Source organism: Miniopterus schreibersii (genome assembly GCF_964146895.1).
Source record: "Miniopterus schreibersii genome assembly, chromosome: 9".
NCBI lineage: Eukaryota > Metazoa > Chordata > Mammalia > Chiroptera > Miniopteridae > Miniopterus > Miniopterus schreibersii.
The window spans coordinates 4280124-4303382 of NC_138118.1; the positions used below are offsets into that span (position 1 = coordinate 4280124).

The 23259-nt window shown below is 50.2% G+C and overlaps 1 protein-coding gene across 1 annotated transcript in view; it reads right to left on the reverse strand.

Moving 5' to 3' along the window:
- The window catches only part of CNTNAP2 (contactin associated protein 2), a 1311177-nt gene that overhangs the window by 205361 nt on the left and 1082557 nt on the right, over positions 1-23259 (reverse strand). Inside the window, exon 14 of the mRNA XM_081147555.1 lies at positions 14019-14175. Within this exon, the coding sequence (XP_081003681.1) occupies positions 14019-14175 (157 nt within the window). The remainder of the gene's footprint in view (positions 1-14018; positions 14176-23259) is intronic.

Below are 23259 nucleotides of genomic sequence, written 5' to 3' on the forward strand. Positions count from 1 at the left end.
GGGGGAAATCTAGGAAGTTATTAATATCTCAATCAGGTTCAGGAAATGAGGGTTTGAGGTTGTTTTTCAATATCACCCCAGGAATTAAGATTACGCCCCCCCCCCCCCCCGGAGTGGTTGCTTTTAGCCAGTGGATTGGGACATAATCTGAAACACGGGGTCTGCTCCAGGGACTAAGGTGGTGCCCACGGAATCACAGCCAAAGAAAGACAGCAGGGGGCACCTGCAGGAAGGGCGTCACGGACGGAAATGAGGTGCGGGGATGGCCAATAGCCTGGGAAACATCCCCCTTCCCGCTGTGCCTCACTGATTCTATTACTCGTGTCCCTCACACATGTCGACCTCTGATGGAATCTGAGTGTGTGTTGCTCAGTGCTGGTCACGCCACAGGCAACCCGGACACTCTGGCCTGCACTATGCTGGATGGATGTGTAGGGTGTCCCCCAAAATGTGTGCACACTTCAACAGCTGGCGGCTGTAGATTCTATGCCATCTTGAAAATGGCACGTATGTTAATAAACACTGCCCCTACCGTGTGCATACATTATTTCGGGGCACCTTGCATACAGGTCAGGAGCTGGGAAAGGCAATTTAAAGACCTTGATAAGAAAACACGAAGGGCGTGGAAATTAATAAGGACCAAAAGTTCTAACGGGGAGCTGGTCACAGGACCCGCAGACCGACCCGCCTCGCTGGCCTGTGACTCTCCCACAGCGGGGCCAGGCTGGCCGGCCACAGCCCCTCTGCGGTGGAGCAGGGCTGATCCAGAATGAAGCCCGGGGAGCGCTGCGCTGGCGGGGAAGGGCGGCGTGGGGCCTACTGACCGCAGGACCCACTGGTAGGGGCTGGCAGACCTGCTGTGACTCGATGCCTCCCCCGCCCCGTGGCAACAGGGGCCACACCGTCCACGGCTGCCAGGCTGGCTCTCCCTCACGCCACGGCCGCTGGGCTCCCTGCACCGGAGATGGCTCCACGCCCGAGGCCCAGGGCGCAGGGGAAGGACACCGGGAGCCCAGCACTGTGACTCCTAGTCTCAGTACTGTGCCTCTCAAGTCAGTGTCCGAGCGGCAAGAGTGTCTACCTGGCCCTGGCTGCTGTGGCTCAGTGGTTAGAGTGCCGGCCTGCCCACTGAAGCATCGAGCGCTCGATTCCCAGGCCAGGGCACGTACCTGGGTTGCAGGTTCGATCCCCACCCCCGGGCGGGGTGCCCGTGGGAGGCAACCAATCTATGTGTCTCTCTCACATCATTCTTCCCCCCTCTTTCCCTCTCTAAAAAAAAAAAAGCAATGGAAAAAATATCCTCAGGTGAAGATTAAAGAAAAAAAAAAGCATTTAACTGAACAGAGCGCGCTGGTTCTCAAGGGCGTGGGGGTGCAGCTCCGCTGTTTTGATTTGCTTGCTTAGTTCCCAGAGGGTGGACTGAAGGGAAGCGGACGAAGGAGGGGTGCGTGCTCATTAACCCCCCAAATGGAGGGGAGCGCTGCACGCACGGGCACTGCAGAGCTGAAGGAAGCGAGGCCGCTCCGGGGGAGCCCCTCCCCGGACCCGGCACCCGGCACCCGGGCTGGCTGCCTGCCTGCATTCCTGCCCAGGACGCTGCCAACTCGTCCCAGGAAAAGCCTCGCCTCCCTGTGGTCCCCCCCTTTTGCAGCCCTCCTCCTGGCCACCCCACTCGCCCTCGGGGACAGGTGGAGACCCCCTGGTCCACAGGAGGTGGGTATTAAAGCTCCAACCACACACGCCAAGAGGCTGGATAACCCACAACTCGGATGGTGTTTCCAGCAGCCAGGTATTTGGGGGACGGCTCCTGTCGCACTGTGAACAGGTTGTTAAACGGACTCGTCGCCTGCCCACAAGAACCTGTTACATCGTAGACGCTGAGACGTTCGTCCCTGCCGTTATGTGGTAACGGGTGGTAACTCAGACCCCAGTACATGACTCCCGAGCTGGTGACTATATTTATATCTGTAATTTCTCCTGCCCTCGTAGGCAGAAACCAACCAACCAACCAACCAACCAACCTCGGAGTAGATGCGTGAGACTGCTGCTGGGCTGGGGAGTGTAACTCAGGTTGCAACTCGCTGCTCATCCCGTATGCGGATCCCCCACCACATGGCGATTCTGAGACCCGAGCGCTCAATTTTGATACCTAGGCCTGATATCCAGAGTCTCAAAAAGAGGCGACACACCCACTGTTAATTCCCTACTAGGAGGAGGAACCGAGGTCTGGGTGCCGCGATCCGGGCTGAGCAAACAGGCTCCGAAAGACCAAGAACCAGCTTACAGGCCACACAGCTGGGGGGCAACATTCAGTACTTGCTCATTCAAATGACTTCCTAGAGGTAACTAACCATGGGATCCGACGCAGCTGTAAAAAGGAAGGCTCTCCTACCCTCCGGGACGGCATGGAGGGACCTGGAGAGTACTATGCTAAGCGAAATAAGCCAGGCAGAGAAACACAAGTGTCACACCATCTCGCTCATATGTGGAATCTAATGAGCAAAATAAACTCACTGAACAAAATAGGTCCAGAGACACAGAAGCATGGACCAGACTGAGGGATCTCAGAGGGAAGGCGGGGGTGGGACAGTGGGGGAGGGTGAGAAGAGATGAACCAAAGAACTTGCACGCATACGTGCACATCCTATGGGCACAGCCTGCAGTGTGGTGAAGGCCTGGGGTGGGGGATCTGGGTTTAATGGGGGAAAAAGGGGACATCTGTAATACTTTCAACAATAAAGATAAGTGAAGGAATAAAATAAAACTACTTCCTATATAGAGACTCACAAGTTAGAATCTCATAAGTTAACCACTTAGAACAACAGCCTCTTGAATAAATACGGATTATACAGAAAGGCACACAGGCTGGGAAACCACTGATCCGACGGGTTCAGGAAATTCCTTGAGCTTGACTCTGGGGTCTGCTTACTTCATGCTGGAGAGAGAACTACCCCCGAGGCGGCATCAATAGTTATTTCTGAATCATGAAAGAGCTTTTCAGCTTATTTCACTCCAAGAAATTCTGAGGATATTGCATGTGAGCAAAGGAATGACTTGGGTTTAGAAATTTATTTTGTACAAATGATGATAACCAATTTACTAGCCTATACTTGCCAACTCTTTTGAATCTAAAGACTGTTTGGTGTATCCCACAATATTTAAAATCATATTTATTCCACTTTTCTAAGCCTTAGAGTAAATAAAACATCTTTTTAAAAAACTCTATTTAGCTACTGATGTCTACAGTGTCTCGACTCTTATAACCAGACTTCAGAGGTTTTCTCAGTGGGCAGAGGTGGTTCCCTCCACGCACCGGGGTGGGGTGTGGTTAAGGGGATGGTCCAGTGGGGAGGCAGGACACTGTCCACTGTTTCTTGCTTAAAAAAATTATCATCAACAAGTAGAAATCTTAAAAAAAAAATTCTTTATCTAAAACTAAATATAAATTTAAAAAAATGGTGTACACACATTTCTTTGAAGGAATTTCTTCTACCCTTTCTAATATATACAACTTAGTTTTTTATTTTCTTGTCACAGTGAGTATTAAACCCTGAAAAATCTGTGATTACATGGGAGCCGACTTTGGAGATGAATGTCAACCTAAATTGCTTTCCCTGGCATTTATTAGTAATTCAGTTTTACTCCATGTAATTAACCATGGAATTATAAATAATTCAAATCAGAGAGGAAATACAGTCTTCAGACGTCTCCAAATCGCCAAAGCTACTTTTACATACGTCAACCTGCCTTAAGAGTCAAAAACTCCATTGTCTTATTACATGAATTTGAATCAATAAAGTATCTTAAAAACACTATTTTCTTCACGTAGATTTCCCCTGTGTCCTGTTTTCCTTTATAAAATCTTTATTTTTCCATCCTCTTTCCCCCCAACATTTATCCTATAAGGTCACAGCATAAACTTTGGGACAAAGATCACAGGGGCTGTTCACGGGCTGCAGTCCGGGTACCAGTCAATCAGACTTTAGCTTTACATCGGGAAAGGATGCAGATCACAGTGTTTCATGCGTGCAGCGTGTGAAAGACGCTGACTTTCATTTTACTTGAATTCTGACTATTAGTCGTATCTTGGGTCTACAAGTGTCAGACCTTTGACAAACGCAAGGAACTATATGCCAAGGGATTAAAAAGCATAGATCAGATTAAACACACTCTGGCAATTTTATGGTCGGCTGTTTACATTTTGTTATGTAAAAAAAGGGCATTTTCATTATATTCCTGTGATTAACTCACTAAATGTTTAAAGCCCTAACCTCTCAAATCTGTGGTCTAATGCTCTCCTCCCTGGAGACAAGAGGTTCCATAAAAGTCTTTCCCATCCGTCGTCGAGGGTGATGGGTGGGGGTGCGTGTGGGTGGCGGGCTCTGACCTGCGCCCCCCTCACCTCAAGGTGCTCATTTTAACCTCCCCATGCTGGACTTGCGACTAGGATCTCATCTGAGCAAGGCTCAGCCGGCTCAAAGGGCATTTGCACCTGACTTACATTTCAAGCCGAGGGTAATTAAATATATTTGTCTTCACAATGCTGTCCCTAAGCTTTCCCATGAAACATTTAACTTTTTTATCATTAAAATAAAATTAGCTCAATCTGAAAAGGCTACATGCCGTAGGATTCCAACCACATGACGCCCTGGAAAAGGCAAGACTATGGGAGGCAGTAAGTGACTGAGAGGAATTGGGGGGGGGGATGGATGGGAGGTGCACAGAGGATTTTTAGGGCAGCGAACCTGCTCTGCATGATGCAGTAACGGTGGATGCATGTCACTGCACGTCTGTCCAAACCTACAGCATGTACAAAACCAAGGGTGAACCCCAGTGCAAACTGTGGGCCCAGGGTGTAGGCTCGCTGACCGTAAAACATGTACCACCCGGTGGGGTGCTGATCGTGGGGAGACCTCGCACGCGTAGGGAGAGGACGTCTATAGGAACTCCCTGTACTCCCCACTCAATTTTGCTGTGAACCCTAAATTGCTCTAAAAAATAAAGTCCATTAAAAAATAAAATTAGCTTATTTGTAGTTTATGTGATGTATTTTCACAACTAACTTAGAATTTCTTTTACGGCACCTACAGTTAAAAAAAAAAAAAAAAAAAAGGCAGGGCCCTGGCCTGGTAGCTTGTTTGGCTGGAGCATCGCCCCACACGCTGAAAGGCCGTGGGTTCGATTCCCGGTCAGGGCACATGCCTAGGGTGTGGGGTTGGATCCCAGGTCGGGCGAGAACGTCTCTCTCTCTCTCCCCTCCTTTCCTCTCTCTCTAAACATCAGTGAGAACATATCCTCAGGTGAGGGTTAAAAAGAAGAAGGCAGGGAACTCACGGTGGAGAAAGCCCCTCTATTGCCACATCTGGGCAGCAAGGTCAGGGGACAGGAAAAGCGCTGAGGACCTTCCAGGTGAAAGTGTCGAGGGGCTGCGGGGCCGGGGCGGAGCCTGAGTGTTACTAGGGAACCAGAGGTGGCACGCGCATTTTTACACTCGCTGAAATGCTGGCGCCCGGGAGGACGCAATTTCCCACGTCTTATTTTCATAGCGAGAGTTTGGCACGGAACGGTTCGTTTTTATCTACTTTTTCCAATCTTTCTAGAAACTCTTTTGGATCTCCCTTATCAGCCCCCATTTGCCCATGTATTCTGCTTCTCTCTGATTCGAGGGGTGGTGGGTGACACCTCCCCCCTGTCTGCCTCTGTCAGATGCTCTATGACCATCTTGGCTCCCACGCTCTGCACGAGGGTCCCTGGGGGACAGCCTGGGGCTGCTTTCTCGCCCCTCGTCTTTCTCCAAGAGCTACTGCAGTGGCCCTCCTGGCCCCCGGCCCGGCCCTTCAGAAGGGCACCATGTTAGTATCAGTGATGGACTCCTCCCAAGGTTTACTTGGAAAAAACTTTTTAAATTGATTTTTAAAGTGGGGGGGGGGAGAAACACCATTTGTTGTTCCACTTACTTATGCGTCATTGGCGGATTCTTGTGTGTGCCCTGACCGGGGATCGAACCGGCAACCTTGGCGCTATCGGGAAGATGCTCTACCCAACTGAGCTACCCCGCCCGGTTTTGCCTTTGAATTATAAGCAGTTTGGGGCACAGTCAACACAAAACCAATACGCACATTTAGAAACGAGAAGGCTGAGTTTGATAAGAAAGATTGGCTACTTCGTATCAGTTTCCCTTTCCCTCACCACGCGCCTCAACTTATCTTCCTCTTGTCTCCTCCCCTTTTCAATACTGGCGATTTGCGCTGATCTGCGTAATTAAAATGTAACAAGAATTAGACGGGACTGTTGCAACACTTTCTATACCGGAATATATACGAAGGATACTCTGCAATGGGGATAGTTTGTATGCGGCTCATTGGGACGTGACAGGATTATTCTTAACAATGTCCTCTGAAGGGCTTACAAGTTCTCTCTGATCTGCAGGATGGGCACCGTAAAGCCCCGCCCCTGTCTCGCTGTCACTCTGTATCCGCACCAGTGACTTGCCCTCCCACACTGGTGTTGCGCCTCTGCGCGCAGTAGGCATTCCATCCGCGTTTGTTGAATAAATCTACCTCTTCTTGTTGACTTGACCCATTGCTCCCTCTGAATTAGGCCTGCAGGTTTCTGACACACAGAAGCCTAAGAAAATAATACGAACACTGCATAAAATGTGAATCTTTAAAAATTCTATGGGTGGATACTATTCTCATTTCACAGATGAAGAAACTAAAGTCATGAAAGTTAACTCCCGAAGTCATACAGCTACTAAGTACCCGAGGTGGCATGATTTTTTTTAATTGTCTCTGGTACCAGCAGAGTGCATGATGGAGACTCACTCACTAATTAGTTAAATGAATGAATGAAACAAAAGACTCTGGGAAAATCTATTCTATAATTGACTCTTGCATCAAGGCCCGTTGGAAATAGGATAGTTTCCATGTGATGCACTAAGCTGACCAAAATATCTCCAAAAAATAATAATAGAAATAAGAGCATGCTCGTCATTTCCCGGGCACTGTCCTCGCCAGGAAGCCTCCCTGCTAATGGAGTTGGGGCCGCCTGAATCACGAGCAGCTGAACAGGCTGTAAACAGCAGATTGAGGCCAGATTAAGAACGGTCCAAAGGCAGCCTAATGGCTTCTGCCATGAAACGGGGATACTAGAATTGCAAATCCCATAATGCCCGTAACATCCCCCTTTAACTCATTAATTCTTGTGAAAAGAAGACAGTGGATAAAGTCCTCATTTTCTAGTTATTTCTCTGCCTATCAATTAAAATTTTAAAAAATGATGGGAGTAGGAACAGGTATGTGAAATTGCAATGTTGAAGGAATCAAGACGATGTCTTTTCAAAGCAAACTCTCAGCAGGAGGCACATACCTTAAAGCTGCCCACCCACCCTGTCTCTGCCGCGGACCCCTGGGAAAGGCCTGGCACAGCCCCATGCATGGCGGGGACTCAGACACGGGCCGAGTGACTGGATGGGTAAACGAACGTTCCTGAGTTTCCGAAATTCTTATCATCAGTGGTATAATCAGCCCCTTGAGGGAGAGCCGATCACAGGTAAGAACAGGGAAGCAGTCCTTGCTGGTCAGAGCGCCCCACGCCCAGGGAAGGCCCTGCATGGGCGAGTGATGGAGGGGCAGGGGAACGTCATGATGCCACAAGGTTATTTTTATGAGCATCCTTTTAAAGTTATCTGCAAGGCTATTCTATCAGTCAGCCTTCACTCCTTACCCATAGGAGACAGAAAAAAAAAGTTCTGCGGAGCCTTTTCAAGGACGTCGCCACAGTGGGAAGCAGACGTGCTAGTTTCCTATGGCTGCCATGGTAAATTCCCACAGACTAAGTGGCTTAAAACCACACAGCGTTACTGTCTTACAGTTCTGCAGGCCGCACCTCCACACGGGTCCTCTGGGCCAAGGCCGAGGTGCTGTCAGGATGAACTTCTCCCGGGCTCCCGAGGGAGCACCGTTTCCTTGCCTTTCCCAGCCTTTACAGGGGGCCTGCACCTCCTGGCTCACGGACCAACCCACGCCTCACCTTCAAACACGGCATCTCTCTGGCCCCTCAGACTTCTTTCTGCCCACAGCTGGGGAAGGCTCGTCATTTTGATAATCTCCCATAGTACGGGTTTTACCCTTACCCACGTCTGCCAAGTCCCTTCTGCCATGGAAGGTAACATATTCACAGGTCCTGGCCACTAGGATGCGAACATCCGTGGGGACCTCCTCCTGCCTACTGTGCCAGCCTATGATAAAGGTGCACCTTTCATGGTGCTGACAAAGACAGGCGGGAAAGTAGTATTATCCATGCTCACCTCCTTGAATTTTCTAAACGTCATGTATTTCCATGTCAATCATCTATCTTCCTGCACAAAGAGTAACTTACTTCATGATAATACCAGCAGTAAATTAGGCTAACACAATTACATGCTTCCAAAAAATTAATAAAATTATTATACATCATGTGGTATATATTAATCAGTATTGGTAATATATTTAAAAGATATGTGTGTATGTGTAAATGTGTATGAGTATAGATATGCATATTCTCACACACATATAAAATTAGCATTTTAAAAATTGTCTTGGTCAAATTACCTTATGATTCAGCACAAAATAACTGTCCAGTATTTGGTGAGCATAGCAAAAAATACTGACAAAGGCTCAAATGTAGGTGTGTCTCCGTAGTTTATGATTCATGATCAAATGAAAGCTTACAAACCCTAAAACAGGTTAAACGTTTAAAGTGCTACAGGTTTAATTCAGATTGCAAATAGTTACTAAGCAGCTATTAGTTACTAAGTAGCTGCGAAGTGAGAGGCACAAAGGATTTACAAACACAAATGAGACTTGGTGTTTGGCCTCATGATGCTGACAGTCTGAGGGAGAAGACAGGTCCGTAGGCAAATAATTACGGTTAAGACACAAAGTTTACAATAAATGTAATTTGCTTTGGGAGCCAGTGAAGCAAGCTCTGAATTAATGGGCCTTCACTAGACACTGGGGGCTTGGGCAAGCGGGGAGGGGTCTCCTGGAGAGGAAGATTTTCACTGGGGAGTGATGCTTATTTGGCAGATGTTTGATGAGATATTTTAGGTGCCGCTGGAAGGGCCAGCAAGGAGAAAGTACAAATATTCTTAGAAGGGCCATGATGCAGAGTGTGGCCAAGCTGAAGTGAGGTGAGGAGAGATTTCAAACTCTCTTAATAGTAGCTGAAGGAGTTTGAATTGAATCGTGACGATAAGAGGGAGCTCTTGAAGAGGTATGAACAGGACACTCAAAATTCTGTTTTGAAAAATTTACAACGGGGAGAGGCAGTGTAGTTGCCTCCTAATGCTCATTTCCCCTTGTTCTTTAATAACAGAACCCTCGTTTTTAGAGGGGCACCTTCATGCCCAGGTCAAAGGCTATATAATCCAGCCATTTTTGCAGGTAGATGTAGTCATACAACCAAATTCCAGCTGACAATATGTACATGAAGTAGTAAATAAAGTCATTTTTGGAGAGAGAAGCCCTGCTTTCTTCCCGCCCTCCTCAATCTTCCACCTGGAATGGGAATGTGATGGCTGGAGCTCTAGAAGCCTCGTTAGGCCCTGAGGATTGGTCAAACCCTAAAAATGCTAGAGCAGATTGCGGGAAGGAGCAAGGGATTCTTTTACAAAAAGGGAAATAAACTTTCCTCTTCTCTAAACCACTCTTATTTATGTTTTAAAATATGTGCAGCTCAAGCTAACTTGAAATGGGCGATTCTCAACCTTGGCTACATACTTGAAGCCTCGAGATCTGCGAAATCCATGGAGGCCTGCCCTGATCCTGAGATTTTATTTCATTACTCCGAGGCCTGATGATCAATCGTTTTTCAACACTTCCTAGGTGATTCTAATTTTCACGACGCCAGACAGTGCTCACCGTGGTCATGAAGCTGTAGGATGGGGGGGCGCAGCCCCGAGGTCGGACGGTATGGTGGAGGCTGTGGCAACAGGGCTCCCACTGAGATTCAGGGCAGAGAGCAGCCCGGTGGCGCAGAGCTGGCTGGCGGGTGCGGAGCGTGACGATGGGCTTCGGGTCTGCGGGTTTGATCTCTCAGTGGGACACAGAGTAAACGTGTGTGGGTCCCCCAGGACCCACAGTCACAACCCGCTTCAAAACTGCTTCATCAGCACTTTGCTTTTTAATTTAACCGCCCCCCCAATTCGTTTCTAGGGAGAATGCAACCCCCCCAGAAAATATGATAAACGTCGCTCTTTTCCAAGCGCGTGGGGGAGGGGACGCCGGTGGGACGTGAAGCGCGCTCTCTCCTGGAGCTCTGCGGATGCCCGTCTGGTTTCCCTCGACGTCGCTAAGGAATCTGTCCTGTTCACGTCCACTTAGCATTCTGCTGGGAGGCTGCATCTATTTCGGGAGCCGGCCGCGCGCTGGACATTTGGCAGGCTCGCACCTGATTAATCCCTCTCTCTGTCCCGTCATCAATATTACTTAGGGGCAGCGGTCAAACCATATTGACACTCTGCTGACATCTTCTCCGGTCCCCAATTACCTTTCTGTCATGATACAGACTGGGAGGTGACAGGAGGCTCCTATGCTGAGCCAAATAAGCTGGCACCAAAATATCCCCGAGACAGATCACAATACATCATTCTTAGGCTCCTTCTGAAACCAGGAAAGACATTTCCCAGCCATCGCCACCGGGTCTCGTGGCTCCACAGCTGCCCTGCACCTCGAGCCCGCCCGGCGCCCGCCCGGGTGGGCCTCGCTCCGCGTCCCAGGGGGACTCCTGGTGACGGCGGGGCCCTGCCTCGGGCTCTGCGCCCTGAGCCTCACACTGGGGGGCAGGTGCCCTTCTAAGTGAGCTGAGCGGCTACCCTTTCGAGAAACAGCCTACGCAGACGTGACCTGGCGGCAGGGAGAACGGCCGGTAAAACTTCAGCGGGGTTCAGGGCAGGGGGTGAAGGACACGGGCCCGGGACCTTCCCAAAACCGCTCTGGCGCGGCTCGGAGGCCGAAACGGGGTTAAAATAAGAAGTTTCCTTTTCGCTTTCTTCTCTCTTTTTAAAACAAAGTTTAGCTTAATGAAGACAGCCTCCGTTAGATGGAAAAGGCAGCTCCATTTAAGGATCTAAAACGGAAACGCACCGCTAGCCACCCATTTGAATGTTTTATTTCCCACACGCACACCCCGACTACTGCTTCGGGGAGCGGAGCACCAGACGAGTCTGCCTCCTGACTCACAGCAGTGTCCCCGTGGCCTCACATGTCCACACGGGCGTGACAAGCAAGGCACGAGTTATTCGGCCTGAGTTATGTCGGGAGGTAAAGGGGTCGTATCCCTGTCCCTTCCTCTCTCTCTAAAATCAATAAAAACATATTTAAAATAAAATAAAAAGAAATTGCATACTCATGTTCACGGTGGCATTACTCACAACTGCTAAAATATGGAGGCAGCCCACGTGCCCGCCGACGGATGCATAAAAACAAGACGTGGGGCACGCAGAAGTGGAATATTACTCAGTCTCAAAGAGGAAGGAGACCCTGACACAGGCTCCGGCACAGAAGGGCCTGGATAGCAGTGACTGTGGGAACACACAATCTGGGTTGCCTGGACAAGGGGCCACCTGGGAAGTGCTCCCCACTTCTAGATGGGGAGGCTGCACCCAAAATCAGCTTCCGAGAGAGGCCTGGCTCTCTGCCTGTTCCAGGACTCCTGACAGTGCTGTAGGCAGCTGACCCCTGCGCCAGCTGCCGGGTGTCCTGGGAGTGACATCCCCACCGACAAGGCCGCTCTCCTTGCCCTGTGGGAAGCGGGAGAAGCGAGGGCTCCTGGGAACGTGCACCCTTGATGCATAACAGCCTGGCCCCAGCATCACTCTCTGGGGGTCGATGGCCCTGGAGGGACCTGTATCTTCTCTTTACTTGATGGCCCTAATTTGTAAGGTTCTCCAGTAAAGCCTAGTCCCCGTCGGTAACACGGGGTGTGATCTGACCTGAGGCCTGCTGCACAGCGGGTGGAGAACAGGAGGGGACCAACTGTCCACAGTCTCTTTTCATTTCTGAAGATTCATTCGGAATCATTCGGAATCACAATGAGAACTACATAAATACTGGCAAGGAGCCATGCATCCGGGACTGCACAACTTACAGAATGTTCTCGTATTCAAGATTCCAAGTAATTCTCAAAAAATCTGACAAATCAAGATTTATTTGTATTATGCAGACACCAAATCTTAGTTTCAGGGTGGTTAAAAGCCTCCCACAGTAACAGCAACTCTGGGCCTGGATATCAAGTTTCCCAGCTCCAACTCTTGCTCCCTCTCCACTGTCCTAAAAATTTTGAAATATATCCCTTGTCCTAACCATAGCACTAACCCTAGTCCTAGCCCTAATCCTAACCCCAACCCTAACCCTAGACCTAACCATAGCACTAACCCTAGTCCTAACCCTAACCCTAACCCTAACACTAACCCTAACCCTAGCCCTAGCCGTAGCCCTAGCATGGAATACTATGCAGCTATAGAAAAGAAGAATCTACAGTGGTGCCTTGGTTTTTGAATGTCTCCGCTGACGAGCATTTAGGGTTATGAACGCCGTAAACCCGGAGTAAACGCTTCGGTTTTCGAACACGCCTTGGAAGTCGAACATACCACCCTGCTCCTGCTGAGGGCAAGATCCTGAGGCCCAGCTGTCGGCTGCTGATCCCTCGGTTTTGGAACGTTTCGGAGCACGAATGGTCTCCAGAATGAATTACAGTGGAAAACCGAGGGACCACTGTACCACACTTTGGGACAGCATGGAGGGACCTGGAGAGTGTTATGCTCCGTGAAATAAGCCAGGCAGATAGACAAGCACCACAGGATCTCACTCATATGGGGAACCTAAGGAACAGAATAAACTGAGGAATAAAACAGAGCCAGAGGCATGGAAGCATGGAGCAGACTGAGGGGTCTCAGAGGGAGGGGGGCGGGAAGATGTTTTCTTTAGGATATACTTACACAGAGACTCTAAGCCACTGCGAGATATAGTCTCAGTAATTCATGTGTGAAAAAATAAAAAATAGAAAGCGTCCTTCGAAAGAGAGGTAGGCATCCTACCAAAAAATTATTAACTTTATAATCAGAATTAGTTTCAGTTAACTGGTTGAATAAGCTTGTAAACAGCGACCGCAGTAACCTGTGGTCGGTCACCTGAAGGAACGCAGGGCCGTGCTCAGCGCTGCCCTCCAGAGGCGGGAAGGGGACAGTCCCTCCAGGCCTCCGAGGCCCTGAGGAGCAGGTGCCTGCCGGCCGGCGCCTCTGGGAAGAGCATGCTCAGGTGTGTGTCCCCACCTGAACTTCCTGGGCCCGGCCCTCTCACAGGGAAGGACAGCCGATTCTGTCTTTATCACCGACACAAACCCGCCATTCACCGGGACGCAGGACAGGGGCCAGCAGAGGGATGAAGGCCAGCAGAGGGATGAAAGAAACCCAACACACATCTGCCTTGAACTGATTCCTATCAGAGCGAGACACAGTCAAGCCATGAAAGGAAAGCAGAGCAGCGAGTGCTGCTGCTGGCGTCGAGAGCAAAGAACGATCCCCCCCCCCCCCCGCCCCCCCCCCCCCGTTTTCTTTCCCAGCCACTGAAAGCAAACGTTGCAGGAGGCGGACGCGCTCCCCGTGGGGGACTGTTCGCTGTGGACGCTCTCAGGCGCCTGCAGGTGGCCCCCCCCCCCCCCGCCCCGGCCGCCCCCCAATGCTCCCAAGCACACTTTCTGATGCAAATCACCGCCCGAGACGGGGCTCACCAGTCTCCTCTCTGGATCACACACGGGCACATCCATTACGTGCCGTCCGCGTCTAAATGCACAGCCTTGCAGCCCTGACCTCTCGCTGCTCTTGTGTTTTTCAGGACGCTCTTGACGTCTGTCAACCGGGCGAGCTCCGAACCTCTCTAACCTACCGTCTGATCGTTTCAGCACTTCTCGGGCCTCCTCTCTCTCTAATTACCGTGGCCCGAGGCTCGCGGGCTGCGCTCCGAGGGGGCCGCACTCACCACTGCTTGGAGTCCGCGTCGCAGTTGCAGTAGTGCTTGGGGTCGGTGCAGTTGCGCTCGATGCCGCAGGCGCACTTCTGGATGCCGGGCCCGGAGCCTCCCCAGTAGTAGTGCTTCTCGTTGGCCTTGCCGACCCACCAGGTGTATGGACTTCCATCTGCGGGAGGGGAGAGCAGGGTGAGGCGGGAGTGGGAACGGGGCAGGAGGAGGCCTCACCCTCCCTCACCCTCCCCCACCCGGCCCAGGAGAGGCGTTGCTCTCGGGCGGAGTAAACGTATCCCCGTAACGGGAATATTTAATTAAAAACAGCACAGGGAATTCCCAGCTCCAGTGTTCCCAGCAGGACAGGCACCCCTTTCCCTGGAAGAAATGTTTACAGTCAAGCTTAGGAGCCTATTCTGCAGATCGGCTGCCGGGAGGGGGCACGTCCACAATGAGGGCATATTGGTACCGGTGGTTCTGGGATGTACAGCCAGGTTCACGACCGGCTGTGCTTTCCTGTCAACTGACAGTCATGGAGGTTACAGGACGTTAGAGCGAGACGTGGACTCTCACTGGGTCTTGGTGTGACCCCCTTAGTTCACAGGTAAGGAACACGGGTCCAGAGAGGTTAAGCGGTTCTTCCAATCACACAGCAGATCGGCTCCCAAACCAGAAGTTGGATACTATCTTACAAGACAAGGTACAATGCTCTTTTTAAAAAAAATAAAATAAAATATCTTTATTGATTTCAGAGAGAGGAAGAGAGAGGGAGAGAGAAAGAGGTGGAAACACTGATGAGTGTGCATGTTGATCAGCTGCCTCCTGCCGGGGATCGAGCCCGCACCCGGGGCATGTGTCCTGACCGGGAATCGAACCGGAGGCCCCTCGGTGCACAGGACGATGCCCACCCACCTGAGCCACACTGGCCGGACCATTCATTTTCATTCACTAAAAACTGCATGCATTTGATAAAACATGCCTTATCCCAGCTTGTCACTTAGACTGTCCGGACGTCCCATGCCTTGACGTCTCTTGGTTGATAATGGATGTACCTTGGCTTGATTAATAACTAAAAGTTGGCTATAGCTTTGCAAATTAGTAGCAAAATCTTATTTTGCAGCTGCAGTGGTGTGCTGCAGAATCAGCAAGCACCTTCTCGGTGCCACAGAGACAGCTGGGGACAGGAATGAAACCTGCTCTCCTCGGCTCCGAGGCAGGGGAGGGGTGTTTGTGTTAGAGATTTACAATTATGAAAGCTTGATGCCTGGATATCGGACAGGACGTACACGTAATAAGATGGAAGGAATACGCGTCGGATGTCATAGGAGTGGTTCGGGCAGTGGGTCCTTAGGATTTTGGAGAAGGGCGTGATCACCAAGGATCCAGGAGGCCTGCAGAGCCTCCAAGAGGGGACAGACCTGACTGCAGCTCGGACGGGAGAGAAGAATCTAGAAAGCCCGACGGGGGATCTGAGCATTTCGGATCTCCTCGAGGGGCCGGGCCAGGGTGAAGCCAGGGACCACCGGGCTCATTTCAGGAACCGTGGGGTCATCAGGCTGGGGGGTGGCGCCGAGCAGGGTTTTTGGTTAGAGAAACGACTGTGGGTACTTCCATGGTGTTTGCACTTTAGTTTTTAAGTAATGGGGAGTCAAATTTAAAATTTTTTAAATGCTAAAATATTTTATACACACAAATGTGAGTTTATAAGGTATAAAGAAGAATAATAAAATAGATAGCCTTGCACTTAGTTTATCCACTATCATTGACATACAACATGTAGCTCTTTGGGAACATCACACTTTACCTACCTAATATGAATACACCCTGGGCCGCGTCTAGCTTTGTGCTACTTCAACACGCTCTGTGAAGCTGTAAGAGTTTAGGCCATGTCCCTACAGTGGAATTGCTGGCTCATGTGGTTTGTGCGTTTTCCAACTGTTTCCCCGAAGCCTGGGCAGGAACGTGGATCCCACCAGCAGTATATAAGCTCCCGGGTGACCCGAGTCCTTGACACCCCGTGGTCCCTCGTGCTGCTAACTTCTGACGACGGGTGAGTGACAAACAGCATCTCTTTGGTTTTGGTTATACTTCCCTGGTTACTTAAAAGATCGTTTGCATTTCTATGTTTATTCGTCATTTTTATTTCCTAATTTTAAAAAATATTTGCTCACTTTTTTTATCCATTTTCTTATTGGATTATTTTGTGTTTTATCAACCTGTAGAAAATGCTCAGGAAAATGAGACTTTAATCATTATAATAAGGCGAATTTCACGTTTTATGGTGGTTGTAATAAGTGTTCTTAATTTTATTTTTTAGTTGAACTTTATTAACATTTTCTTCTTGGTTTATTGCCCTAAAATCATAAAAATATCTTCATCTACATTTTTATAAACGATTCTAAAGCTTTACCATTCCCATTTAGCTCTTTAAATTACCTGGAATTAATTTTTGTTAGATACAATGTAAGGATCCAGTTTGATCCCCCCCCCGCGCCGCTCTGTGTTCGGAAGAGGCAAGTCCACAGAAATGGCACAAAGACTGCTGGTTGCCAGTGGCGGGCGGGGAGGGCGGGGCCGCTGTTCAGTGCACATGTGGTTTCCTTTCGGATGATGGAAATGCCTGAAACGACATCAATGCAGTGGCCGCACCACACTGTGCGTGCGCTAAATACCGCAGATGTTTTCACTTGACGTTAAGTTAATAAATGTTGCCTCGGTTAAAAAAAAAAAAAAATCCAGCATAGACTGAACGGAATTACTCTGAATCAACCCATCAATCGGCGAAACACGTACATGCTCACAGTAGTCACTTGTCCTACACATGGTCATGGTAAACCTGTCCATTTGGGTGTTTTTAAACATCTCTGACTAAACAATAACTTTCTTGATACAGGCCTTTTGTATATTTGTTACATTTATTCAGACATAAACAGTAGGCACTGTAACACCTTGTGCTGGTTTGTACAGAGACACAATTCAATGTTTTATGTTGATATTGTATCCAGGAAACTCGTTAAACTCTGTTATTAATTCAAATAATTAATAAACTGATGTTTTAAATTTTCACAACCTACACTGTGGTTTATGAGTACACTTTGTTCCTTCTTTTCCTAGCTGGATGGGTTTATGTCTTCTTTCCTGTCTTAATGGGATGGTTACTACCTACTACTGCTCAATAGTAAACTTTACGGTGATGAGTCTTCTTTATGCGTTTACTGATTTTTAAGGAAAATGTTTTTAACGTTTAACCGTGAAGGGTGATGTGACTGTCACTTGTTAAAAACATTTCATCTTTTTGTTTAAGGGAGTTCTTTCCCATTTATCATCTGCTAAAATTTTTAAAAACACGAGTTAATTTTATTCAATGCTTTGCCTTTATTTAATGAAATGATGTTTTCCCCCTTTTAGCTGTTAACGTGAATTGCATTTATAGCTTTTTAAAAATGACAATACTTGTAAAAAAATAAACTTTGTGGTGAAAAATCCTTATTTATGTAAGTTGTTGGGTTCGCTTTGCTCTTTTGTTTAGCATTTTACTACTATGTTCATGAATGACATCACTGCTTCCCTACTTTGTTCTATCACTGTTTCCGTACCAACTGAACCCTGGACTCAAGGGATGGTCTGAGACTGTGCAAGACTGGAGTCCTTTGTAGACTATATGAGGCTAATATAATTTAATATCTTTAACTGTATCATATCCATTTACAGAAGTTTATATTCTTGTATATCTGTTGTATCCATTTATACGTTATATTTTTCTACAAATTTGTCCCTTACTTGTAAACATTTAAATATATAGGTAGCCCAGCCGGGCGTGGCTCAGAGGTTGAGCGTCCACCTAAGATCCAGGAGATCGGGGTTTGATTCCCGGTTGGGGCGCGTGCCTGGGTTGCGGGCTCGATCAATGACTCTCTCATCATTGGTGTTTCTCTCTCTCTCCCTCTCCTGTCCTCTCTCTGAAATCAATAAAGATATATTTAAAAAATAAAAAATTAAAAAAATAAATATATAGGTAAAAATTTGTATATCTGTCCCCTTTTTCATTTCTACTAATATCTTTTCTCTCTTTTTCTTAATAGTAGCCTTTAAAAAAATCTTTATTGATTTCAGAGAGAGGAAGGGAGAGAGAGAGAGAGGCTGAAAATGCTGGGAGTTATTTCTGGGGGCTTACGATTGCGGGACCTCGCTTCTCCACACGTCTCGTGATTAGGCTTTCCCCTGAGGTCATGCTCCCTAGGACTGTCTCTGTGGGAATGCCCTGAGGTCTGAAGCTGACGCCTGGGCCCTGACTTTGCTTCCCCCTGGCTTGAACAGTTTTCCAACCACGCAAACAGTGGAATGATCAAGACAGTCCAGCTGCCTGCGTGTGGGGAGAGAGGCAGAGCCCCGGGGCCCCGGGGACACAGGAGGGAGTGGGCCGTGGGGGGACAGCGGGTCCTGAACACACCTGTGCTCAGAAAGAAGGGCGACGAGCGTGAGCAAAGACGGAAAGACGGACGCTGTGGAGACCGGCCCAGCACTGACCGGCCCCTACCGTCGCGATCACAGCTCTTCCTATGGCCCCCGGCCCGCTGGGGCCTCATCAACCCACAGGGACGCCGCCTGCCTGGGAGAGAAGCGGGGCTGTGCTTGCTGCCTGGCCCTCTGATGAGGACAGGACCAAGGCGAGGGAAAGGTAAACATGGGTTGTTTTTTTTGTTAATTTTCACCTGAGGATATACTTTCCACAGTTTTTTTTTTTAGAGAGAGTGGAAGGGAGGGAGGGGGGAGGGAAGGGACGAGGGGGAGGGAGAGAGATCCGTGTGAGAGAGGCACAGCGACTGGCTGCCATCCGCAGGAGCCCTGACCGGGCCTGGGGACCCGACCTGCAACGGTGACCCAGGTTCGTGCCCTTGACCGGGAATCACACCCGAGGCCCGTGGGTGCGCAGGCTGGCGCTCTAACCACTGAGCCCACCGGCTGGGGCAGGAAAGAGCAATCTTAGTGCCAGGGCTTCCGAACGAACTGTCTTCTCTACTATTTAACAAGTTAAGAAGGAAGAGGAGTCCAAACGGAGGACGCGGAAATAATTAGCCTTGACCTTTAACCCTGCCGGACTCGCCACTCTCTAGACCTGAAGGACGTGCGCCCTTCACCCGCAGAGCAAGGCGCTGCGTGGGGGCCCCACGCCCGAGGTCACACCGCTCGCCTGCTATTCGGGGGGGCGGGACCCCACTCTTGTCGCTGGGACACCAGACCAGCAGAGCCACACGCTGTCCCTCCACAACCCGGCCCTTCTCCCAGGGAACCAAGGTGCCCTTCTCCAGGGCACAGCAGTTCATAAAAGTGGCACCAAGTCAAAGGCCTCCAGTCTCACAGGAGAGCAGGGGGGGGCCAAAAAATTCAATAACGAAATTAAGTGTCAGATGGTGGTAAAACAGAGACTTATTTGAGCAGCGAAATTTCTAAAATTTGCCTTTATTCCCCCTCTGACAACAAGAGAATTGAACAGCAAAGCACAGAAGAAGCTTCTCCTCGTATTTAACTAAAACCTGTTTTATTAGCCCGCTGATTAATCTGCTGATAAACCTGCTGATGGTAAATGAGGTTCTTCAAAGGCCCTCACATTATGTCAATTAGTCACTTTTTACTTATTTTTTTCTGGCAAGGCAACTGATTTCAGGTTGATTGTAATGAATGTAACAAATTATACAATATTCAGATACATTTTTTGGTTACTGTTGCCTTGGAGATCTAGAGGAATAATGTTTCTGTCCTGTTGTCTCCATCTGGAACCCATCTCCCCTTCCCTGGTCACGCTCGGTCTTCTTCAGGCTCCAACTTCGGTGTCACCTGCTCGGGGGTGACGTCCTGGACAGCCCTACCCTGTGGTGTCTCTCGGGGCGCCCTGCTCTATTTAATTTTCCATTTGTCACTATTTGTCACGATGCTGCTTCCTCCCTGGTTTCCTGTCTGGCTTCTCCAGCTGAACGTAAGCTCCCCGAGAGCAATGACTTGTGTTTATTTGTTTGGACAGAAAGACGTCACTGTTCCCAGGACTACGGCATGGCCTGCTCTTCGAGCGCCACGACAGTTGCAGAACTTACCAAGGAGCATCATTTTTGCCCATTGATATTACACAAATCTCCAGAGCAGCCACGAGCGTATCGCTGAACCCCTAACGGAGGTCAGCACCCCATGTCCACGCGGAACGTGATCCTCCCGCCAGGCCTGCTTCCCCCCGTCCCACCTCAGGAGAGGGCTGAGCATTTCCCCGTCTTTGGGGATGGAAAGCGGGGTCACCGCGCAGTCCTCCGTCGGGCCTGCACCCCATCAGGCTTCCTCCGTATCTCCCAGGCCCTCCGCCCCCGCTCTTCCTCAGACGCCCAAGCACCCTCCCACCAGGGCTCTGCACGGGCTCTCTCTCCCCATCTGAAACCCTCTTTTCCTGACACCCAGCAGACCCCTCCCTGTCCCCCCTCAGGCGTTGCTCAAATGTCACTGATCAGTGGCTGTTCCTTTACCTACCTACCTTTCCTCGCCGTGCCCTACTCTGCCCTGTTTACTTCCTAGCACTTATTACTGCCGGATACGTTACATTCTGTCTTGTTTATAGCTGACTTTTTGTATACCCCTCCCGCCACAACCAGAGTGAGGCCCGGCTTTGGGTTCTGATTACTGATCGATAGAGCCTTGTCCATAGCAGGTGCTCAGCAAATACTTTTCATTACATGAGTGCCATTTGTTATTTCTATCTCCTTTCCCCCCATCCGAATAAATAAAAAAGTAAAGAGAAAAAAAATAAAATCATGCACACGGCCTGAATCCTGGTGTTTGGGGTTTTTAAGTTTGTTTTTGTTCGTGCGCTTGTTGGGTTTTACTCCCACAACTCCTTGCTCCACCGGCTGATAGCTGATCCCACCCGGGGCGACTCTTTCCTACCTAATCACAGTTTCTCGGGGCCTCAGGTGGTCCGAGAGATGCTGCATCTCTCTGTGAAAAGTTACAGCAATTATGCTACCGACGGAACTGTCTGGCCAGACTCGCAGTGGGAACTGGTGTTTATAACTGCTTGTCTGTCACCCAGGCCTCACCCATTAGCACAACCTGACCTGCAAAGCTTGTATCTCACCTTCTCTTTATACCGTTTCCCTGCTCTGCTCGCAGCAGCACCAGCATCAAACTTGAATCTGAATCTGGCTTTTCTGGAAGCTTAATAATCTACTTGTATCTTATGGCAGCTTTTTTTTTTTTTTTTTTAAGGTAAATCAGGGACTTGTTTTGACAGTTTGTCACAGGCTAAGGTTATGCAGGTGGACTCGAGGAGTGGGGGTCAGATCCAGCCGGGGGTCCACTCCCCAGGCTGGGCAAAGCTAACAGGCCTGCAGAGAAGGGGGGGTCCATATTCCAGTGTCCCCAGGCTCCCTATGTTCTGGGAGGCCCCCCAGCAGAACCGACAGTCAATTCAGAACAATTTTCTACACCAGCCCTACCTGTCCTTCTGTCCTTCATCTCCATGTTCTCTGGAGCTATGAGGTTCCTGACTGTCGTTCGTTTTATATTTAATAAACGGCTGCACGGGTCCAACGCCGCGGCGTCTGCACATGTCCGCGGTAAAGCTAACGCCCCAAGTCAGCCCCATGGAACCCAGGCCTCCGCTCCTAGCAAGTTCCCGGGACTCTGCACGGGGGGGGGGCCCCCTTCTAACCGGCTCCAGGGCGCCCCAGGAGCTCCGTGTCCCCTCCGGCAGCCGGACTCCCTCCTCCTTCGGAGAGAGAGCGGCCTCGGAGAGAAGCGCCTCAGCGGCTGCCACCAGGCGCCGGGACCTGCCTGCACCGGTGCGCCCCACCTGCCCTCCCGGTGCCACTGCTCCCCCACTCTGGCCCTCTGCGGTCTTTCCTGGGCCCACCCGCTCCCCGCCTTCCCGGGAGCTGACACTAGGGGTTCCCCTTTCGGCCCCCCGGAGAGGAACCCTCTGGGACCCGCCCCACCGGCATTTAAACCTGATTTGGAAAAACAAGCAGAATGCTGAGCCCACCTCCTTGAAAGCCCCCTCCCCTTCCAGCCCTCACCCCGTTTCCTCCCGAAGAAGCCAAGTTCTTAAGGGCGGTGCCGGCACTGGGTGCTTTCATCCGCTCGCCTCCCGCTATTTCTGTCACCTGCACGTGGGCGCCCGCCAGCCACTCTGACACAGCCGCCGGGGGCCAGCGCCGCCTTCATTTCATTAGTCCCCACGGACACTTAGTCTGCGCTGCACCAGACCCGCCCCAGCGTTTTATGCTCAGCAGGCCTCGCCCCCGAACAACCTTTACACCTAATTTATGTCACGAGAAGCCCTGGCTGCTGCTTGGGCTGCGGGCAGCCTTAGGATTTTCTACTCCAGCGATGAGATGCTCTTCCAGGCTCTCTGGCTGCTCCGTTCTCACGCTCGCGTGCAAACCCCTGCACACCCAGGCCTCCAGTGGGCACGTGACTCAATTGGTTTGCACTGGACCAGCTCTCACCTCTGGGCCTCAGGCTTACAGATCCCACGGTTCGTTTCACAGCCCCACTCAAGTATCTCGAACCCAACTCAAGCGCGTGTGATAGTCACGAGCCTTCCATCTAAACCTGGTCTTTTTTTTAGCATTTAAAAAAATAGTTTATTGATTTTTAGAGAGACAGGAAGGGAGAGGAAGAGACAGAATCATCAACGATGACAGAGAGTCACTGATCGGCCGCCTCTTGCCAGCCGCCTGCTGGGGATCGAGCCCGCAAGCCGGGCATGTGCCCTGAGTGGGAATCTAACCAGCACCCTCCTGGTTCATAGGAAGATGCTCAACTAGAGCCACACCGGGCAGGCCTTTTTTTTTAGCATTTTGAATCTCAGCTAAGAAGCCACCCCACCCGTCCTGCCCCGTGAGCCATGGAGAGAGCTCATGCATGAAGCCTGGCCTGTCGTGTCTTCTGCTCGCGAGCAGCCGCGCTCTGCGCACCGGGCCGGGAATGGTCTGTGCGGGGACAGCAGGAGCCTAGAGGAGGGCGGAGGGCCAGCCGCTGCGCCGAGGAAACGCAGGCCGCGTCCCGGGAAGCTCTCTCTTCACTGGAGCTGGGGGCCGGGGTGAGCGCTCAGCTGCAGGGGGCGGTTTTCATTCCAGCGGTGGGAGCGATGCTGGAGGATTCTGTCCCCGCACACTGTGTTTTATAGTGAACTTTTTAACTTCATTTTCAGGCTACGTCGAACAGCAGGCATTGGCCATTCCTCTGACCGGCGTGAGCCACCTAAGGAAACACAGCT